The following is a 23,380-nucleotide window of genomic DNA, read 5'->3' as shown; positions in this document are numbered from 1 at the left end:
ATATCTAACCTGAACTTCCATCAATTTCATTTTCATTAAAAAAACTAATATTTAATTTTACAAATACTAAAATATAACTACTTCACTGAATTTAAAAATTGAAAGAGCAGGTAAAAGACATATAATTTATTTTATACCAGTTTAAGGTGTAAGGTATTTCATCTTTGGATCTTAGTTCAGCAAGAGATACAGTTTTTCTAACCCTTAAATAAAGTATTATGGTACAATTTTGCCATTTTTGAATGCCAACAAAATTTCTGTATGAAAGAAGCATGCACACATCATTAACCTACTTGTTCATATTTCCATTGAAAATAGTTTTTGAACATAATTTTACAATATTTATTAACTATGAAGATGCTTCTAACAATTTCTGATACAAAAGCTTGCTAACAATACAAACCTTTAAGCTTCTACTTTCTGTATAAAACTTCTGGTTCATCATATAAGCATGTATATACTAAATATGCAGTACATGCCTAGAAGACAAAGCAGTATTTAACAATTATTATTATTCTTTTACTATCATGTTTTTCTATTTTACCTGATATACACTGAACACATTCTATAAATATGAATTCAAATGAGACACTACAGAGTCCAGCTTTCCACCAAATAACTTGCATGCATTATACAAATACTGGAAAAAATCATGCTTCTAGTTTAAGTTCAAAATATGAAGAAAAAGAAATAAATTAACACTTAAATATTTCAGTGAAAAAGAATACTATGTTACTTTAAAAATGAACTTTCACAACAGTGACATACTTTAACAATTACTCAGATGGTTACATAAGTATTAGTTATGTTAATTTAATCAGACTACTAAAAAAACGGGTAAATGATGAATAACTATGTGACATTTTGGAGAAAAAAAAAAGCAGATGTTGGTCATTAATAATAACACAGTAAAACAATGTTTTAATAGATGTATGAGAATGTTAACCAAAACATTCAAGTGCATGTACATTAAGTAACGTATATTCATGAATAGTGAGCTCAGGATAGGCTAGACAATGTGCAAAACATAAGTGAAATGTGTACACTATTGATCTTCAGGAATTTTGATAAAACTTGTTTTTCTTTCTAACATTTACTATGCCAATTACAGAGATTATTTAACTAAAATCTGTAAGTTATTTTTACAAACAAACAAATGAAATGGAAGACATCTTTAAAGTGTAGAACAAATGGAAACAAAGTCAGAACACATATATGGGATACCTCAAACATCTTAATTTTAATGACAGCATTCTCAAATGATAAGTTTACAGACTTGCAACTTGAAAATTTGGGGTTAAGTTCTATGTGGTGGACAGTACACAGATAATCCATTAATAATATGGCTTTACACAGAAATAAAGTGCCATGCAGCTGGGTAAATGTTGTCATTTTCTGCTGATATAAACTACTTTACTACAGAGAATTGATGTTTTCACATGCTAAGAATACAAGTTGGTTCCACACAGAAATAGCAAGTTTTATATGGGTATTTTATCATGTGCTACTAATGTTGTTACTATGTTTGAGACAATTTATTTAATGATTACCTACACAACTCTTATGCATCCTCAACTTCTTCAGTTAAAAGATGAACAAGAAATTTACATAGAAGATAATTCTGATGCTTTTATAATAAGAAATTTAAAGTGATGCTTAAATCCTGTGTATAATGCTGTTACTAGTGTGATGTTAAACAATGCTTATAATTCACCATGTATTAACTAAATGTTCATGGACGGGGTTGAAATGTGCACAGCAGGATCTTTTACAGTTATTAACTATTCATTTTACACTACAATGCTTATTTAGCAACAGTTCTTGGTTGAAATGAGTAAATACCAGATACAACATACAGGAATTTTGAAAAATAAATCCTGTAGATGTGAAATTGTACAATACACCGATGTATTTTAATTCGTCACATTAAAATTAACTTCCACTATAACTTATCAAACTGCCATCATCAATTCAGACATATCCTGAGTGCAAATACTTCTGTCACACATTGATTTTTTGCATAGTCAGACTTTTAACAGTCAACACGTCTTTTTCCAATATTGGATTAGTCCCTTGAACTTACCTTGTGTACGTTCAGTTAAGATGTACCATTGGAAAATTATTGTGACGTCAGACTTCCGAAATTAACCATTTTATTCCTGAAAACAGTAGCACAGGTAATGCAATGCTTTTTCTTGAAAGCTGAGAAATACATCATATGGTACATGTGGTGCAATGTAAGTCATAACAAAAGCACTTTGAGTTTCTAGAAAACATCTAAACTGTTCATTGTTTAAACAATGATGACTTAAACATTCTGTGAGTGTTTGAAAAGTATAAAAATAAGACATTTACCTCACATACATTCTTTAAATATATCTCACAAAAAATAATTTAAATGTTTATGAACAAAGTAACAATGAAAATATTTACAGCAGGAAGTGTCTTTGTCTAGTATGTTTATTATAGCATAGAATACGACAGTATACAAAAGTGTGAAAATGAGTAAGTTTGCTAGCAGTTGTTTGTAGTAAAATTATCACTTTTAAGCTTTGCATAATAAAGAGTGAAAATAAGATAACAACAGTTCTTTATGTTTGGATACATGACAACTATAGGGGTGTGCAGAAAAGGTGACAATGTGGTTGGATTTCTTGGAACTGGTGCATGTGTGTTCATATGTGATAGAGATGGACGTTGTGCAACAACTATTCTGTTGATATTACTTAATAGCCAGCCAGCAAAAACATGTATAATTTATATAATAAAATATACTGACCACACATAAAAATACAGAGTAAGTACAAACATGATTTTCATATACATTACAAATGAAAGTGAAAACTAAGTAAGATCTGCAGTCTCATTTTTCAAACTGCATTTCAAGTTTGTTCAGTACAAGCACATTAACATATTTCAACAGATATGATTTATGTACTTACCATATGCTGCAGGCTAAAATCCACAAATATAACAAATTCTGTTATGGCAACTTAACACAAATGGTGGTTAACTGACCAGTCTTCCCACTTGCAGCCAACCCCAACAATGTACTCTGTAAAGTGTGTAACATTGATAAGCACTTTACTTAAATATTCCTAAAATCTACATTTTGTGTAACATAAAATTTGCAAGCAGTCTGTTTAAAACTGACCAGCCTTTCTGGGCACACCAGCTTATTAGAGTACAGCAGTTCGTGTAATGTCTTTCAACAGTTTACTCAGCACTTTACACTTGTACTGTAGTCGAGTACTGTTTTGTTCAGCCTTTTGCAGCTTTTCCTCACATTTTTGTAGTTCTATACTTAGATTTGCATTTTCTACATACAAGTCTTTCAATAACACATCTGTCTGGCTAGGATACTTCATCTGAAATAGAGAACAAATTATTATAATTTTTTTTACAAAGCATTACCTTTGTAAGATTATCACATTAAAACGTTTTTAATAATATTTGTATTAACCTAATATTTATAGATAGTAAGGAAAAAATTATATACTATTGGAAGTTTATTCAAAAAACAATATACATAAAGTACTAATAGCTGGAATATTATATTAAAAAGTCTACAATGTAAAAATGTCTCCCTCACTTTGAAAACTTCATATATACATACACACACGTATTAAAATAATCTTTTTTTGTGTGCATATTGGACATGGGGGGTTCCCTTCCCTCATTTCAAAAATTTAACTAGTTGGAACACAGTTGGTGAGCAAGTCTTTCATTTGGGTAGGTTACTCTGTCACTTTGGGAAGAAGGGGGTTGTACAATTGGGAAGAATAAACTCTCCTCAGTTACTCAAATATACCTTCTTTTGATTTCTCTGTCTTCCTCTATGTGTACTGTATGATTTATAGTTAATGAGAATAATGCCCTTGGGGGATGATTTATTAGGGGAGGCTAAACTCCCCCCTCAGCCTCTTATATACACCATCTCTTGGTTAGAAACTATAAATGGACCTGCAGAATATTGTTTTTTGTCTTCACTCTTACCCATTGATGGTTTTATCCTACACTTCATGCAATGCACTAATTTCGTTAATGGTAATTTTTTAAGGTGTTCCCAATGATTTATGGAGCATACAAAGTACACCTTGATACACCATAAATGTACTCTTCAATGAAGTATACAAATAATGCATACTTTCTGGAAGTAATTCTGTTATTTTAAACCCATAAGTTGTCACTTTTGAAGAAAATATTAAATATAAATGGTAAAAATCAAACCCAGTAACTGTGTATGAATGTTTTTAAACAAAATGATTAAAAGTTATTACTTACAAAATGCTGTAAACACCAATATTACTTATTTCTTTAAATACCAATTAAAAAAAAAAACTTGTTGAAGGTATAAGAAAGTTTGTTGCAATTTTGTTTCGTCTGGCTTAAATAAATTACGTGCACCATACATGTTTGGAATATTTTAAATGTAGAGGAATCTTTTTTTTTTTTTAAAGAAAGAAAAAGAGGTACTCTAAGGCTACTAATAAATTTTATTGTTCGATGTCTCAAGATACCCATTATGGAGAAAGTATCTGGAAAATATTAAAGTGAATGACTTATTTTTTTATAATTAAAAATATCATGTTCCAATCTGTTTCAATTCAATCTGAACTCGTTATAAGTTTAAAGAATCAGACCTCACTTGCAGCAGAAAACAACCCACTAGTGGATTAGAATAAGAATATATAGCTTAAGTGAATCACACACAAAAACAACATATGCTAATCATGCATTACCAACCTTCAAGTATTGTGACTGGTTGTGTTGTAGTTTGTGAAGTTCCTCCTTATAATGTAGTTCCATATCAACTTGCTCCAACACATGTTCTTGTTCTAAAGGCACATTTGATTATTGGATTAATCATGGACGTTAAAATAATCTTGTTACTTAACATACGTAATCAGATAACATAATCACATTGTATAGGTTTTAAATGATACAGTTGTTCTGGGGATTTTTCTGAAGATTGTCTTCACATTATTGCAGTTTTATTTCTCTAAGAATCTTGTTGAATTACTCCCTTGCTTTATGCTCTGAATTTATTAACAGGGTAGCATTAACTAGCATTTCTAATATTTATTGTAATAGAACTAGCATGTTCATATTTGACATCTTCAACTATCAATACCCCACTGTTGCATGGTGGTATGTCTGCGGACTTACAACACTAGAAACCTGGTTTCAATACCAGTGGTTGACAGAACACAGATAGCTCATTGTAAAGCCTTGTGCTTAATTAGAAACAAAGAAATCAACTATCAAATAAAGGATGTCAAATGACTTTCTACTGCTAAATGCAACTCCTAGCATTGTGGGTATCCTTTTTTATATATGATTTGAATTAAATTTTAGAGCAATCTAAGGTTAAGGTGTCAAAAACTTTTAAGCTATAAAATTATGAAAAAAACATATAAACTTAAACACTATCACTTAGCTTTAGTTGCTGAATATATTTCTTTTTACCTAACCATCAATTACTACTGTAAATACTTCTAATAAAGAAACAACTCAACACCAGTAGCACAGCCATCACCATTACTGTGCTGATGCTAACTGTGTATCAGTTTCATATTTCTAGTGCTCAAGTCCTTGAAAAATTGGATAATTATTGGATAAAAGATTTGTCAAGTAAAAATATTAGTTAGTAATATACATCAGTATTTTGTGGGATTTTGCTAGTAATACAAAATAATGTTCTTCTGCATGCTAAGCAAACCCATATTTAGTGTTATCGGATAAAGTTAAACGTTTGTAAACTAAGAATATTTGTTTTTATATACAAAATAACATACCACACCATTATTTAATCCACTTAACTTTTTTGTACAACATTTTTATAGATGAAGTAATTTTCATTTGGATGTTGTGTTAGATTATTATTGAATGTTATTATTCCTTTTTTTGGATAATTGTGAAAATAAATGTTTCCCAAATGCATACAAATAACACCACTCCAATCCATATTCTGCATAAAAAGTTTTAGTATCCTACATGTTAGGTATCAGTGATTGAAACAATGATAAACACTCAGAAAATTACTAACTACATCTGGAAAATAAGGCAAAATTTAAAGTTTTATCTTCACTAAATTTCCTTCCACATTACAATACAAATAAAGTTTAAGTGAAAGTATATGAAACTGAAACTTCATTAAATTTTGTTGAACATACATTCATTTTTGTAAAATGAAAATTTTAAAGAATAAAGCATATAAATACAAGCTTAATTGTGGCAAGATTCAAAATAAATGATACAAATAAGGCCATTACACAATGGTGCAATGTGAATGAGAGATAATACCACATTCAAGGGATGTTAAACAGCATACTCATCTATGTTACTTTTTTATGTAACATGAAGAAATATATATAATAATACATATCTATCAACATCAACAATTTAGCTTGCATAAATTTTTACTTTTGTCTATTCTGAGATGACTCAACTTTCATGTAAAAATCCAGAACCATGGCTGCTGTGCTATTATCCATACCTATCTATTAACCTGATTAATTAAAATGTTAATGGCAGAATGTAACTCGACAAAATCATTAGTTTTTGCCTGTACCAAGTAAACTATTACATACTTTCACAAATATATTTATATTTTATTATAATTTTCAATACTAACATAATTAACTCCTGTTGTGAAAATGGTGCTGTAAAGACTGTTATTAACAATGTGACAGTTATAAGTTCAAGACTTACAAACTCATTACATTTGCACAAAACTAAATTATATCTGATGCATGAAAAGATTGTCAATGTAGTAACTTCACTGTGTAAATTGTTTTATTTATAACAGTACAAATATATTCCAGTTTCTTATTAAAGTATATTTACTTTATGTAGACTTTTAAAAAAATTGTCTTTTTTTTCTTGCTCTCCAATTCCTATAATCAGTTCACAAATTGTGAACTTTTTTGACAAACAAATAAAATTGTTATTTCATACTTTGTGCATAGTATCATTAATAGTATTAACAAAATGAAACTTACTTAATTGTTTTAATTCTCCTTCATATTGTTCTTTAATTGTCTCCTGTTGTTGAAGATATCTTTTTTCTAGATAATTATCTACAGCACTTAGTGTTTCCAAAAGGATGGCATCCAGTTTTTCATCAAATGTATTTCCAAAACCATCATCTCCACCCACTTTCTGGTCTAGATTAGAATTTAACAATATTACCAGATCCTCAAATTCATTTTTTAGTTGGACTTTCAAGGATTTAATACAAGGATTAAGTTCCACACTAGCACCCTTTTTGAAGTTTTTAGTGTCTTCTTTACTTTCTGTCCTGATTTTAGATGTTTCATTAGTTTCTACCTTTTGTTCTTTATCTGTGGAGTTTAGTATCCCAGTTTCCAATTTCTTCTCAAGCTCTTGCATCTGAATTTCTAGCTGCCTGTTCACTTCAGTTTGCTTATTTAGCTCTTTGTCTTTCAGGTCTAAAAGCAAGGTATACTGTTCTTGCAATTTTTCTATCTCAGCTTGCTTCTCATTAAAACCTTGTTCTTTGGTTCTTATTTCCTCTTCAAGCTGTTTTTTTATTTCCTCCAGATCAAGTTGCATGTGACTTTTTAAAGTTTCAGTCATGTTTTGTTGTTGGTCCAGCTCTTTTTGTAACCTTTTTACCAGAGCATCCATCTGTGCACAGCCATCTAAACTAATATCCATTTGGTCCTTGTCCAGGTCTGCTTGTCTTAGAATCTGAGCTTCTAGTTCAGACACTCTACTTCTGTAAGAGTCTTCCAATTCTTTAAGGGATTTTTGGTAGTTATTTTTCAAGTTTTCCAGCTCATCTTGATGGCTTTCTTTCATCTTCTCAATTTCAAATGGCATTTGTTGTAACTCTAAAACACAATTATTGAAACATAAAAGTTTCATATCATAAATATTCAAGTCTAAATACTTTTCAGGAAAAAAACATAAATGAAAATTAAAAAATCAGAATGAAAACTAAAATTTTTTTGAAGTAAAATATTATTCATTTATAATTTCACTATTTTTGTAATATCTATAAATAAACAATGTACAATACAAATAGTACAGTTAACCATTTTGCTCTGAAAAACAACTGGAGATGTATCAGTTGTTTTTTTTAGCATTTGAGTACTTTGACTTTTGATAAAACATTTTTTAGCTTAATTGAAAGATTGAGCTCGGTGAATTTTTAAGCCAGTACTTGTTGAATAACTTTGCACATGTGACTTGTATTTGGACCAAATTTGACACCTAAGTGTGGGTTGTAAAAAATCTAACAGTGTAACAAAATTTGTCTTTCTATCAAATAAAGTTTTCATACTTTCTGTGCAAAAGGAGAAAAAAACAAACAAATTCAAACAAAACCTGACTACCAGTAGAGCACACTCAATGAAAATGTGTGATAGTTTGGATTACCAGTCTGAATTAAAGAAAATAGAATATTGCTAAACTATCATCCTTTTAATAACATACAGTGTTATATCATGTTGTATTAGCCACACAACTGTGTGTCATGAGGTACTGAAAAAAACACAACTGTGCATATTTTAGCAACAGAAGTAACATGTTATTAGCTTCATTCTAAATATAAATATATATTAATACTGCATGGAAACGACTGAAACAACCATTATTCTGATCCACTATTAATACAGTAAACAACAGATGTTAGTTATTGTGTCTGAATTCTGATTCCTGGTTGAAATTCAAGTTCTTGAATAAATGGTAATAAAAAATAAACTGATACATCTAAACGAAATGTTTTCAAGTTTATTTTGTGCTACATTTCAAACATATGCCCTTCACCAGACACTAAAGACTGTGTTACAATGGAATTAGGCTATAAATGATTGTTACAAATTAGTCCAAAGGTTCTAATAATAAATGTTCAACACAGAGCACAGTGACAAAAGTACTGATAAAAACATTGTTCAAGTTACCACCCAAATAATATTAAAATTTGCAAGTATACAGAAAAAATTATAATTAGAAGAACTAAAACTGGATTTAGAAATATAAACATAGGAAAATAGTAACATAATTCATCAAATCATAAAATAGTAGTGTAATACAATAAAATCCTGGGAAATGAATAGTTTACAAATTTAAATGAACAAATAAATCTGGCACAAAAGAATTAAATTACTGATGGTTTTCATACAAGCTACTAATGTAAAAAATGTATTACTAAATACATCCTTAAAAGAAAATTCCAAGACAGCAATATGTACATGCAATTTATCTTTACAAATATTACAATTCATAATGTCTATAGCACTTTCAAATAACTTTTATTGAAGAATGTCATTCAGAAAGATACAGGTTACTACTGATCATCTAACAACAAATGGAATATGTGTAATTTATTTGGATGTAATTTCAAATCTACTGAAAATCACTTCACTTAATAAAACTGCATGGTTTTGTTCTTCTGACACACATATGCATAGAGATAATTAACATTTGTACAACATAAGAATAAATAAAATGCAGATAAAACACAAGGAAACATGATAAGTGTTACTGAAAAGTTCAAAATACATTTCAAACTGATACTTTGTGTCAAAACTGATACAAAACAATTCTTAATATTGGTTAATTATACATCATTTTGATAAAAAGCTTAAATGTATGCACTAGTTTTGCTGCAAGTGTGTATCAAATTATAAATAGGTATGTGAATGTTAAAGACATGTCCTACATATACCTTTTGAAACTTCTGGTGTTAAATGTATTCTTCTCCTTATTTTGCCAAGCTTAGGACTTTCATCTCCAGAATTATCATCTAAATATAAATTTATGATGTTAGAAAAACACATAGGTTTAAAATGATAAAAACCCTATAACCCAAGTGCTTCCTAAAGGTGGATCTTTCAAAAGCACTTCAGTTATAGGGTTTCTGTTATCTTGCATCTAAATATAAAAATATTTTAAAGATTAATCTGCTGCAGGAATTTAAAATATTTTTCAAATGTTCATAAAATGAACAGTTGAACTTATATTCACAGTTGCAGTAGCTAACAGGAACTGGGATTTAACCAAAAACAAGTTTTGTAGTTGGTCTCTTCAACAAAACCTGACAGAAAATGTAAGAAATTATTTGCTTGTTAAAATACATATTTATGTGTAAATTTTACAATAACTTAGTATAATAAGACGTAATATACACCATGCTTTCTCATTTTATGTAATGTTTAGAAGAACCAGTTTCTAACAGTATAATTACTACCATTCCAAGGTGTAGGTAATTCCTCAAACAGAATGGTGTTTCAACAAGTCATTTCCTGTATATTTTACCTATTCACGTCTGATAAAAACATTTTAACTTTTTCAAGCAATAAATATTACTTAGTAAACAATATTCTTTCTCTAGATTTGGAGGTCCAATGATACCCGAGTTTACTTATATTCATTACTATATGTGTGATGCACTAGTAAAAGTAGAAGACTGATGAATGACACCAAACTGTTATTTTATTTGCACAATATTTCTCCTAGAAGTAAACTGCAGTTCAGCTTTTTCAATTATGCATGTACTAAAACAGTTTATTTTATACTGTTCAATACAAAATACTGATTATCTATGTTAGTTTAATATTTTCATTAATTAATCAAACCATAATCAGTTTGGGAACATTATCTAGGCATACCAAGTACAATATATGTTTACATGTAACTTTGAAACATGAAATACTAATAAACTACTACATGTAATTAGGCAAGATACACTTATAACCTTCTTTCTGTTTCTTTAATTACACTTTCTATTATTACTAGACAACTGTGACAGAAACAGTTTATATTTTCAAAGTAAGATCCACTTTGCTGTTATCAGTTCAATATTAAACATTTTCCAAAGCCATGAAGTTATGCAGTTAAAAAAATAAATTTAAAATGTTTCTCATCTATAAAAGCATCAAGAACAAATAGTAAGTTTCATAATGTTACCTTTGACAAGGTGAAAGATATTTTTATATAAACACTTCCACTACTTTATTATAAAGTTGGTATAATAATTTACAATAACTACATCTGTGTCTTGTCATGGTTGATTTTCCCTTTAAAATGCATTGCCTGGTATTGATATGTGGATTTTGCAAGCCCTTGTTTAAGTATCTTAAAAGGCCATCAGTTTTACTACTGTTTGGAAGTCAACTTTTAAGTCTATCTCTGAGGTATGGAATTGGCAAAGACACCACACATCATCACTTGTTTCTTTTAACAATATTTATTATTTTTCATTTTCATATAGATTTTGCTTTAGTGACACATTATCTAACTGATCATATCATCATTCTGTTCTATTCTCCAAAGCTGATGATGAGAGTGGAAACAAGTATATTATCTAATTCTCTATTGCAAGTAGAATTATGCAGTCACTCCTGTAGAAAGATAAAATTGAAAAGGTTCTTTTTACTGTTTCTTTTATTTGGATTTTGTGGTGAGTTGATTAAATAAATAGATTTCACATACATGAAGAACTTCTACAACAGATGGTGAATAATACAGTATTCTTTATAGGAAAACTAAGTTGATATTATCAGTATGTGCACAGACGTTTATATACCACTTGGAGTTATCAGATTATTCAATCATAAATTTTTATAATAACTTACCAGTAGAGGAATCACTTCCTCGCCGTTTCAATCGACTACCAGGACTACTTCCTTTATTGTAGTCAGAAAGCCAAGAACCTGTACGCTTATGTTTCTTCTCCTGTGGTCTAGTACTCAACGTCAGTTGCTGCTGAAGATTCTCTACTTCCAAAGTTAATTCATCATTGTGGTCCTGTAATTCCTGATCAAACAAAAAAAAGCCTAACTTTAGTTAACTTTTCTCATTTTCAATAAATGCTACAGTGATATCACTCTATAAATGAAATTTAGAAGAAACATCAATCATGACAAAGCAAAGATGCAGTTATTGTGGATTATTAGAGCATATTTATAATATTTTTTTGCAATAAATTTGTATTCAAGGTACATTAAGTTTCTGACCTTTAGTATTTCATAAATGGTAAATCCCGTTGGATATTCTTATTTTAAGAAAAACAAGCATTTTTAGAAAATCTACAAAGATTAAAAACACCTTAACTTGAAAGTGTTTGTTCAAAATATATTATCACAAATTTCAATGGCAAATGTGGGTTATGTTTGTCAAATTTTCCTGTTTTTTTATAAGAATAAATATAAGAATCTCATTTGGGTTTCCCTTTTCACAGTATTCTCCCTCAGCTTTTATAACACACTTTTAACTTCCAAATTCTCACACCTTACAAAACAAGCTTTTAGTTTTGATTATGTTAAATCTAATAAGGTTTTCTTTTGGGTCAGAGATACAAAATCAATTTCAAGGCATGACCATAGTTTTTCAAAATCAGAATCATAAAACAATAATCTATAGTAGAAATTAATCACTGTTAACACAATTTGAACTTCACATGCCAATGTGCAATAATTAACTAAAAATATTTCAAATGATACAAGAAATAAATACTGTAGAAATAGAATTTATATTGTGGGTAATGATTCTATGCAGTTCTTATTGTTTCATTGTTTCTTTAATAGTTGCTGTACTTGAAAGAAGAATCTGGCATCACTGTCACTGGTTTGAAGTAGTTCACTTTCTTTTATTTCTTGTACTAGTCATATTCTTGAAGAAGAGACTGATGCTATCAATAGCTTACCTTGTTTTGTTTCTTATACTGGTCATATTCTTGAAGAAGGGACTGACACTGTTGATAACTTACCTTGTTTTGTTTCTTGTATTGGTTGCATTCTTGAAGAAGGGAATGATACTGTTGGTTCTGAAGTATATCTCTACCTGATTCCAATTCTGCAATCTATAAAACTTATAATATTACAAACTATATACACATTACTATAAATGTATTTATTTTATAATTTATGTTGCAGGAATAAAATTCAAAATACATTTTACATGGTGTTCAGAAAGTCACTGTGCACTTATATATTTATTAACATACATGTTTCAATATAGAATACAGGAGGTAAATATGAATGACAATTATAAACAAAGTTGAAAGTGACCCCCGTTGGCATCAATACAGACCTGAATCCTTCTTATTTTGTTTCTAAACACTGCTATCAGTTGTTGGCTTGAAATAGACTGAATAAAATATAATTACAAAACTGCACAGTGACTTTCCAAACACCCTGTATTTTATAAGTTGAAACATATTTTAGGAGTGTTACAAAACCATTCTACTGATTGATAGCTCAACAAATTAATTCTTATAATAACTTTACGTCCTGATCTATGTATAATACAGATTACATATACCTTTTCAATTATAATGATTTACTTCATTAAGCTTTAATATAGTTTAGTTTGAATTTGCACAAGCAAAATTACAAATTTCATCAAACAAGTACTTATGTCCTTAGAAGGTTGAATAAAAGAAATAAGTCATAATTAATATGTAACTTGGAATTTCAATGACACTTGTTACTCTGTTTCAGTTGGTCAAACATATGTTTTAAGTTAGTGTAAATAAACCTATGTTTATGAATATAATTACATCCATTTTAGGGTACAAAATAATATTACTGAAATCTACAAACAATTTATACACTTGCATCTTTGCTTCTAACTGCACAAAATAAAAAAAACACTTTAAAATTATCAATAATTATTATTTTTACTTATCTATCCTACATATTTCATGAAAATAATCAAAGTCTGTGAATTTTCTGAAGTTAAGGTGGCTAAATCAGAGTAGGGGAAAACAAATGGACCAAACTAAGAAGGTTATGAGTCTTGTGTACGTAAATTTCAGAAAACAAGTGATTCAGTAGAAAACCTTCATATTAAAACTCATGAACAAAATGCTTAATTTGCAAAGATCTGTTATTCAATGTTGATGATGCATCAAGCAACTATATCTGCTTTAACATTTACAGCCATTTGGTGAGATAAAAGACTAGAAAAGATCAAATTTCTAAATTAATTTTTTCATGGATAACTGATGCTTTTTGGAAGCCAACACAATGTGTTTTATGCATCAAATGGGTTAAGATATTCAACTGAAACAAATGTAATTCTCATTTGGGAAATCCTGATGCTGATAAGAACAACAAAAATATTCCCATAAATTTCAGGTTTCATAACATACAAAAATAAAACTTTGCAGTTTTTTTTCTATCAGTTCAAATTAAATATTGTAAAAAAGAAAAACCAAAAGTAACTTGAGAATCATGAAGTAAAAACGACTCACAAAATACTGTAAAAAAGAAAATTTTGCAAAACAAATTTAACAGAAAAAAGAACTAAAAACTAGTCTTGCATGTAAGGATGTGCATGCATTATATAATAGCTAAGTTGCATATAAAAATTAATTTCAACTTTACAAAAATATTTAGTTGTTTATTTTAAAAGTTGATTTATGTAAAGAAATATATTATATTATATATAATAATACAAGACTGATGGTTACTTCACTAAGTGTACTGGCATTATATGTACAAATGAAAGACTGATAGTGGTAGAAGATGTACAATATTTTTTTTCAAAACATAATGATAATATAAATTCGACAATGTGCTTTAATTTAAGGAACTTGTGAAGTTTGTTGAAATTTCTTTTACCTTCTCCTTTAATTCTCCAACAGTTTCTATTTCTTTCTGATGAACATCATTTAATTTTTTAGCTTCACTGAACTTTTTAGTTGTTTCTAGAATCTCAGCCTCCAAACGAGAATTTTCCTAAATTATAATGAAATGTTAATTAATAACAGTGTATTTAAAGCTATAATTTACACAACAAAACAAGTATGATATTGATGTTGTCAGCTAAATAAATTTTCAAAGAAGATTTAACAATGAGAAAGAAATGTCAGATGACCTTGGTTAAGTCACGGCAAATAAATATCAGTGAAACTGTTATATGTCAGAAATAAAAGCACACCAGATAAAAAATAAACAATATTAAGTAAAAGTTTCAGCAGATTATTCACATTGTGCTTGATTACTTTTAAAAATTGATCCCTTTTCTTTAACAATACATTGAATTAATTTTTACTTATCTGTTTTACTATGTTCTTTGATGTTTAAGTTTAAATATTTTTATTTAGTTAATCAATAATCATTTTAGAATGAATACAATAAGTTTTCATGAAGTAAAAGTCATATGAAAGGTTACTATAAACTAACTCACTTTTCAAAATGGAATTTTCTCTTTAAAGATATAAGTACCATATCATTCAAAGGTAAATAACAGTACAAGTATGGAATATCAAGTTCTGGTGATATATGAGATAATTAACCACTTTTCTTGGTAATAGATGTCTCTACTGTAGTTATTCAAAGGCAGGAAAACATTTAAATCAGTCCATATATCTTATAAAGATTCTCTCACCTTCAGTAGAGTAGACAGTCTGCTACGTAGCTTATTTTCTTCATCTCGAACCAACTCTAATTCTTCCTGATGCTGCTTTTTCAAACCAGATGTGTGTGTTGTTAAAGAATCTCTTTCTTTCTGTAACTCTTCTTGTAAATCTCTCAGTTGCTCCTGGTATCTTTTCTCAAGGTGTCTTAGCAGAGAGAACAGTATCAGTTGTGAAAGAGTAATCTCATTAAAGCATTTACCTCTCAAACACTCATTCTGACACATACATACATATATTACACATACTCTATTTCTATTTAACTATACACTAACATTTATTATAAACTTATCCTAAAACTGGATTTTATTATTTTAAATTCACTGAAATAACCAACAATCTATTGGTGTCTTTTATTTAGCTGTGCTAAAAATATAAATCCAAGAAGAAGAAAAAATTGTGAATCATATCTTTTTTAGGTTCAGTATATTTATTGTAAACTACATAAAACTAACAATCACAAAAAAAGGGAGTGATCTTATGTTACTGTCCATTCGTCAAGAGTCCTTTTGTCCTTAGAAATTTTTATGAGTACATCATTATTACTTTACATTTTCTATTCTATGTGCAAGCTGGTTTTTCAGTAATCAGGTAATATTTCTTTGACATGCTGAAAAAGTCTCTCCTACTGAATAAGGCTATTTGAAAGTTGGGATAAAGACCGTGTCCTATAGAATTCTTCTTTATCTAAATAGGGCTTTATGAAAGTTAGGATGCAAAAGGTCTATCCTTAAGTATTCCTTTTGATTGTTAAAATGCAATATAACACTGTTAATACAAAGTAAATATGTTATCATTTATTTTGTTCCTGTAAGTTAATGTATTAAAGTCTTAAAACCTACATATTTCTTTCTGTTATAAAACTCACATACATTAATTTGTTCTGTGATGCCTTCTCTAACTTGGCATGATGATCGTCAACCTCTTGTGCAAGCAGGGCAGCTCTGGTATTAGCTTCTGCTAAGTTAACTCTTAATTTGTTTCTTTCTGCCTTTACTTGTTCATAGTTTGTTCTACATGGATAAAATACATTGTTAGTTAACACAGTCTGTATCTCAAAAGATTAAACCTATTAATAATAAGGTCTCTAGGAATGAAGTCTTTATTATATATGTGCATCATTAAAAGGTTTAATGTTACAGAAGTATTTGCTTGTTTAATATATCTAGTTAATGGTATTAACAGACCTATTACTAAACAAGTAATGTATACAGTATTAGGTTACAGAGTTTAAGGTACTAGGAGGTTATGCAAACAATGCTAAGTTATAAAAGCTTTTAAATGTTTTAAAACAAATACTCATTCTATTTTCCAGGTGCTGGAAATATGAAATGCTTGAATAGATATTTGCCTATGCTGAGGTGGAGTCATCATTCTCAAATTATTGTGTCATAGAACATGGAGCAATACACTGATCTCACGTTCCATTCAGGCAGCAAATGGATTAAGTTAAGTATTTATTAACATAATGCCATGGCTTGCATGAACAACTATCCATGCCATTACATTAGTGTATCCAAATGTTTCTTAACCAAATATCCAACAGACTTTATTCTCAGTGTCATTAAGCAAACTACACAGGAGTTCATGAAAGCCTTTCATTTGATATTAAAACCCTCTGCTCAGATGTTTTAGAGTGGAAAAACAGAAAAAAATTATAAAAAAGTTTTCCTAATACTATGAATTTGGCCATGAATACATATTTATAACATACAAAATATTATTTTTAAACTAATTACCCAAAATATTTTGTACAGTTACCAAACCCTTTTGCATTAGAGGTATCAATTATCTAAAATTTGTAATCAATAAGTTGTGAAAATTACCACAAAACTACATAAAGAGCTTTTTGCACATAGTTGTCCCTAGATTTGAGCTAACAGACTAAAGAGAAGGCAGCCAATCAATAACTTACTTGAGGTATTGAAGTTCATTCAAGTATGTTGTTAAAGAAAAATGAAATCCACTGGATTGACAAGCTGTAGTTAGCTCCTCTTCCAACAGAAGTGTCAAATCTTGGAGATTAACTTTCAAGTTAGTATTGTAACCCAGCTCCTGAAAACGAAAAAAATTAACATTCTTTTTAAAACCACTACATGCACAATCAGTACCTAGCACCTGTACAGATATGATAGAAATATTAAACTAACCTTAAACTAAATAAACTAATAAAATGTTGTGTTGATTACTCAATTTGTCAGAACTCTGGTGTTGAAAAGTTCACTGAAAAAGTAATTGGTTTTATTTTTCATTAAGAGTACATTCCATGCATATATCCTTTGTTAGATAAATAGGACTATAACTGACGTTTGATGAAATATATTTTGTAATGGCCTCTAGTACATCAAAATAAATATTAAATTGTTTTAAATTACATATAAGTAAATAAATACATTACTGAAAGTGGTTAAAAAACAACAAAAAAACATTAAGTTACAAGAATAAAAAAATTTTGTTTATGCACAGCAGGTTGAGTATGCCAAGACAATAAAGTAATTAATATTTTTTTATATTAAAAGTTATAGTCTAAAAACTAGTCCATCAAACATGACAGATGTTTTCAACAGAACAAATAAAAATTATGATTTAAATCTGTTTTGTACATAATACAAACATAACACTAAGTACTTTCGATAAAACATTAAAATGGATGAATTGCAAGTGTTTTCTCTGCTCTTTCACCATCTCTCCTGGAATGGTCATTTTTCATCTGAATTTTATAATTGTTCACAGATACTTTAGTAACAACTGCTAAAAGTGTAAAAATAGAAAGAGAGAATCTATGTATATACAGCATATCAAGATTCCAACTATCCTTTCATGTCTGTCTTAATTGTTAACCTCATAATGCCAAAGATTTCACTATAGCTGCATTTCTTTTATCAAGGATACTGGTATTAGTTTTCTCATAGTATTTTTTTAAGCTCAAATTTTTAATGTTTTAGGTGTAATAGTTAATTGGAATTTTCTCATTTTAATTATGGTTAAACATGCCTAAAAGTATTTTCTCATTCATTTCATTAGACAGTAGCATTGCAGGTATTAAAGCACACATGGAATACAGTTTCTGCCCAACTAACTACTGTGCACTGTTGTATCAAAGAGTTTCATTATAGTGTAATCATTTCATGCACAATTTTATGACGATCTTCTTCTTTAATTAAAGATTTGACAACTTCTTGGATTGGTTTTGATGTATAGTTCTTTAGTCACCACTAATAATATAAAATAATTTAGGTGTTTGGATAACAAGCAAGATACACAATTAATTTTACAGTATTATTGAGCGGATCAACTAGCAAATAAAAGAATGAGTTAGGCCTATTAAGGGAACTTTTCTTCATTGAAATTCGTGTTCTAGTGAATAACAAAACTAACAGTTAAACAGCTCTTTTGTCTATTTTTTACACACAAAGAGTTAAAAAGCCAAGTCAGACATAGCTGCTCCTAATTTTGAACTACGGACAAGTGGGGAAGCAACTAGTCATTCGACCACCTGAAACTACTCGTAAATGAATAGCAAGAGTGATGGTTGGTTGGTTTTGAATTTTGCCCAAAGCTACTCGAGGGCTATCTGCACTAGCCATCCCTAATTAAGCAGTGCAAGACTAGAGGGAAGGCAGTTAGTCATCACCACCCACTGCCAATTCTTGAGCTACTCTTTTATCAACAAATAGTGGGATTGGCTGTAACACTATTATGCCCCCATGGCTGAAAGGGCGAACATGTTTGATGTGAGAGGGTTTCTAGCTCATGGTTTCAAAATAATCATGTGGGTGAACTGTTATTAACTGTCAACTTTTCAGCACAAACTTACTAAATTTTAAGAAATTATCACAATTAAAGAACATTTAGTGACACTAATATTACATTAAGCAGTTACTATAAGTAATGATGCTTGATATTGCTGTATCGATTGCATGGGAGAGATTGCAAGAAACTGTTGATCTAAATTCCATGGCGTTACTATAAAGGAAGCTATTAACACTATTAAATCTGTATTGCGAAATTCTCACCTACTTAATAAAGCTATAGAAAATTCTCGAGTGCAAGAATCAACACTAACGTAAACGCTAATGATCGTCAGTTTTGTTGTGCAAGCTGAAGTTTCTAGAAACTCGCCTCACGCTTATAAAATTAACTAATATAACGCGCCAAGAGACAGTACATATTATTAATTTGCTACAGTTGGTATATTATAAATCTTAGATGCTATAATTGTGAATAACGCTTGTCAATCAGGAAGTTCAGATGTTGACCAGGAACGATTAAAGGTTTCGAACATAACAAATCAAACTTCAGCAAATTAACTTTATCTTTTTTAATTTCGCGCATAGCTACACCAGGGCTATCTGCACTAGCAAATTAACATCAAATGTGAGTACTTTCACGAAGATATTATATAATTTCAGCTGTGAAAAACTCGAATGTAATCAGCGAAGAGTCAGCTACTTCCCCGTTAAGTAAATTATACCGATATCAAGTCAAATTAATTCATCCATCGTGAACCTTCGATAGGATATCAAGGAAGTTCTGGATCAGATAGAACACTCGATATTGTTTGTTAGTTTGTAAAACTGTTGTATATAAATCATTATTTATAATAACCGTTATTATAAATTGCATTATTGTTTGTATATTAAAATATATTTGTATTAAGAAAGAAAAACTTGTGTATCGATTCTGTTAGTAAATATCATAAATTTGATACATCTCGACATTTAATTAATTTCTAAATTTAAATCACAATTTAAGTCAGTTTCATTCTATTTCAAACTGTAATACGTCACTATTGTGATTTTTTCCTACACGTTTCCACAAAAATATTAAATTATAAGTGAAATTTTGAAGTTCTAAATTGTCTTTTGATATAAGTTTCATTTTAACATTCAGAATAATAATAAAAGAAATAGAAACTTTAGCCTTAAGTTTCGATTTCTTGCCGCTAGCTGGAATTTGTTTTAATACAGTGGTGTGTGTTTTGTTACAGCAAAACCACATCGGGCTATCTGCTGAATCAACCTTGTAAATCCGTAGACTTACCGCTGTACCAGCGGGAGACAAATACAGTGGGGATAAGCAAATTTCTCGCCAGCGAAGGCGATAGACAACCGGTAATGCTTAGGCTTAATATAAATGTGGAAGTAATTTCTTCGTGTAATTATTTTAAATAAATCACTGTTAAAGTTATCACAGTGAGAAGTACAAAAAGTAACTGCCACCGTGTTTGTTTTGTTGAGTTTTCTTTGTTTCGAAAGGTTTCAGATCGTATACATATATCTATCATCTCCAATATAGAATTATTTTCTTTTGCACAATATATTAAGCATAGAGACTCTTTATTTTAAGTGCAGAAGAACGGTTTGAATTTTGCGCAAAGATACACGAGGGCTATCTACGCTAGCCATCCCTAATTTAGCAGTGTAAGACTAGAGGGAAGGCAACTAGCTATCACCACCCACCGCTAACTCTTGGGCTACTCTTTTACCAACGAATAGTGGGATTGACCGTAAATTATAACGTCCCCACGGCTAAAAGGACGAGCATGTTTGGTGCGACGAGGATTCGAACCCGCGACCGTCAGATTACGAGTCGAGTGCCTTAACCACCTGGCAATGCCGGGCCCAGAAGAACGGAAGTTCATGAAGTTGTGGTACTGGTGGTTACTACTAGGGTTTACTAAGTTTCACTTTTTGTTTTCATTACTTAAAAATATTTTGTTTTTTATAAGCATCTAAAAGTTTATGGATTAACTTAATGTCTTCTCATGCATTTCTGTCTAGTTTATTGAGGTAATTGTCTCTAAAGTCAATGTTTTATATAGAGCATCTTTAATTTTATAATTTAACAATGTACGCGAAACGTCAGGCTTTTGTAGTCATATAAACGTAACTTCGCCTTTTTCGTTACATGTTTTTCAACAAATATTAGATATATTATCATATGCACGCTATAAATAGATTTAACGTATAAATTAGGAGAAAATACATAGTATCTAATTATTTTAGTTTTAATACTTTATAGAGTTTATAATTTTTGTACATACCTTCGCCGTCTTCGTAAAATGTATATTCTAGCAGCATAAGGGTTAATGAAGTTAATATTAGGCACAGGTTTTCACAGCCTTCACAATAAATGACAGAGAACAATACTTTAATTATATATATATATATAGTCAAAATATGCCTGTTTTTCTCATTAAAACTGTTGTATAGTTAAGGTAAGTTCTACATAGATACAATTTTAAATAAAAATAGAATTGGTATATAGTCTGAGAAATTCACATTGGCCTATCTGTGTTCTGATGTATCATGCGGTACTCACACGCAATCATTCTTAATTAACTATGAAAAGTGTATTTAATACACGTGGGCTTTTTGCATTAGTATTAAACTTTCAGTTCTACAATTAACAGCCATATTTCACCAACATCATAATGCTTATTATATAAATAACCTGAAAATTACTTCAAATACACAGTATCTTTGTTACGAATAAGTGGAAAGTGGTTATTTTTTTCGTCCATATCTTGCTACTAAAATAACTAATATTATCGTTCTACCAACTGTTAGCGTTATTTCCGTTATAACTGCTTGCGTCTTTAATGGTTAAAATATATATTAGCTTTGCTGTATTTACCGATTTATTGTATTATGTTTGGAATAATTTCTTAAAACGCATGACCGGCTAATGCGATCGCTTTCATTCAGCTTTTGATACCAAGCCTGATAACGTTGCTTTCACTATATAAAAATACAAGCCAAAGGGCCCATCCTCAGTGGCGAGAAAAGTTCGAGTTAATTTATTAATTTAAATTATTTTATGAAGTGTAAAACATGTATTTGTGTTGCGGTCTTGGTTTCACTCAGCCAAAGCGAAAAGTAATTATGGAACATTCCAGTCATGCTAAGAGCCACTCATGAATAACATGCGGTAAATCTATATTTTTATTATTTATGTTACGCCACATTTTGAAGTGTGAATAATAACAGTGTGATTATTTAAATGATGTAGAATACCCTGTTTGTGAAATAAAATTTATCATCAACATTATTCATGTTTGTTCTCCCGACTCAGCAGATGGCCCGATGTGGCTTTGCTATAAGAAAAAAACAAATAGTTCTCCCGTCATTTCCAAAGTGAACGTTGAGTTTTTACCTGCGAGCGCAGCGTTTTAAACGGGAGACAGACACCTTTGTTTGCAATATATACTCTTCAAAAAAAAGAAACGCAAAAGGCAAAATTTGAGACATATTGTTAACAAGTTTATTCCGGGTAGTTCTGTATGACATGTGTGAAACTTTGCACATTCACTGCTGAACATCCAAAGTCTGTAAAGGCGAAGTCCACGCTCACCAGTTGAAGTTTAATGTCACTCAACGTCAATTACGAGTATGCCCCCCGTGAGCATCAATAACTGCTTGGCATCTCCTGCCCATGGAAGCGATGAGATGACGAATCACATCCTGTGGAATGGCTGTCCACTCAGCCTGCAAAGCTGTTGCAAGCTGAGGTAGAGTCTACGGTTGAGGTTGTCGCCGTCGCAGACGTCGGTCCAACTCGTCCCAAAGATGTTCGATGGGGTTTAAATCTGGTGATCTGGAGGGCAAGGAAAGAACTTTGATGTTGTGGTGTCTCAAGAAGACAGTGGAGAGTCGGGCTGTGTGAGGACGGGCGTTGTGATGTTGAAAAACGTCGTTGACGTTAACCATGATGGGTTGCCCATGGGGCCTAAGAATCTCGTCAACGGTTGCGTACGGTCTGATCGGAAATCCTACGCAGCCCTGGTATGGTTGAGGCAGTAGACGTTGTAGTGGTGGTCCTATCCCGAAGGTGACGTAACCGGATGTAGCGATCTTGTGCGGGCGTGGTCACACGAGGTCTGCCAGATCGTGGACGGTCACAAGTTGATCCATGTTGTTGGTGACGATTCCATAGCCTTGTGATGGTGGTTGGGTGGACATTCACAGCTCTGGCAACATCTGA

The 23,380-nt window shown here is 30.4% G+C and overlaps 1 protein-coding gene across 10 annotated transcripts in view; it reads right to left on the bottom strand.

Annotated features, from left to right (window-relative positions):
• Nucleotides 1-328: 328 nt before the first annotated feature.
• The window catches only part of LOC143250628 (uncharacterized), a 113,687-nt gene continuing 90,635 nt past the window's right edge, over nucleotides 329-23,380 (bottom strand). For 5 of the 10 annotated variants that reach the window (XM_076501484.1, XM_076501515.1, XM_076501494.1 and 2 more), the window contains 11 exons: nucleotides 21,441-21,467; nucleotides 17,310-17,449; nucleotides 16,267-16,407; nucleotides 15,367-15,541; nucleotides 14,598-14,714; nucleotides 12,740-12,832; nucleotides 11,607-11,787; nucleotides 9,698-9,775; nucleotides 7,005-7,859; nucleotides 4,747-4,838; nucleotides 329-3,368 (listed from right to left, as the gene is read on the bottom strand). In XM_076501484.1, the coding sequence (XP_076357599.1) occupies nucleotides 3,180-3,368; nucleotides 4,747-4,838; nucleotides 7,005-7,859; nucleotides 9,698-9,775; nucleotides 11,607-11,787; nucleotides 12,740-12,832; nucleotides 14,598-14,714; nucleotides 15,367-15,541; nucleotides 16,267-16,407; nucleotides 17,310-17,449; nucleotides 21,441-21,467 (2,088 nt within the window). In that variant the 3' untranslated portion in view covers nucleotides 329-3,179. The remainder of the gene's footprint in view (nucleotides 3,369-4,746; nucleotides 4,839-7,004; nucleotides 7,860-9,697; nucleotides 9,776-11,606; nucleotides 11,788-12,739; nucleotides 12,833-14,597; nucleotides 14,715-15,366; nucleotides 15,542-16,266; nucleotides 16,408-17,309; nucleotides 17,450-21,440; nucleotides 21,468-23,380) is intronic. The other 5 variants (XM_076501533.1, XM_076501545.1, XM_076501522.1 and 2 more) reach the window with 2 other exon arrangements.

Source organism: Tachypleus tridentatus, chromosome 1, assembly GCF_004210375.1.
Source record: "Tachypleus tridentatus isolate NWPU-2018 chromosome 1, ASM421037v1, whole genome shotgun sequence".
NCBI classification, from domain to species: Eukaryota; Metazoa; Arthropoda; class Merostomata; order Xiphosura; family Limulidae; genus Tachypleus; species Tachypleus tridentatus.
The sequence above is the reverse complement of the archived record's forward strand: the minus strand, read 5'-3'. Positions and strand labels throughout refer to the sequence as shown.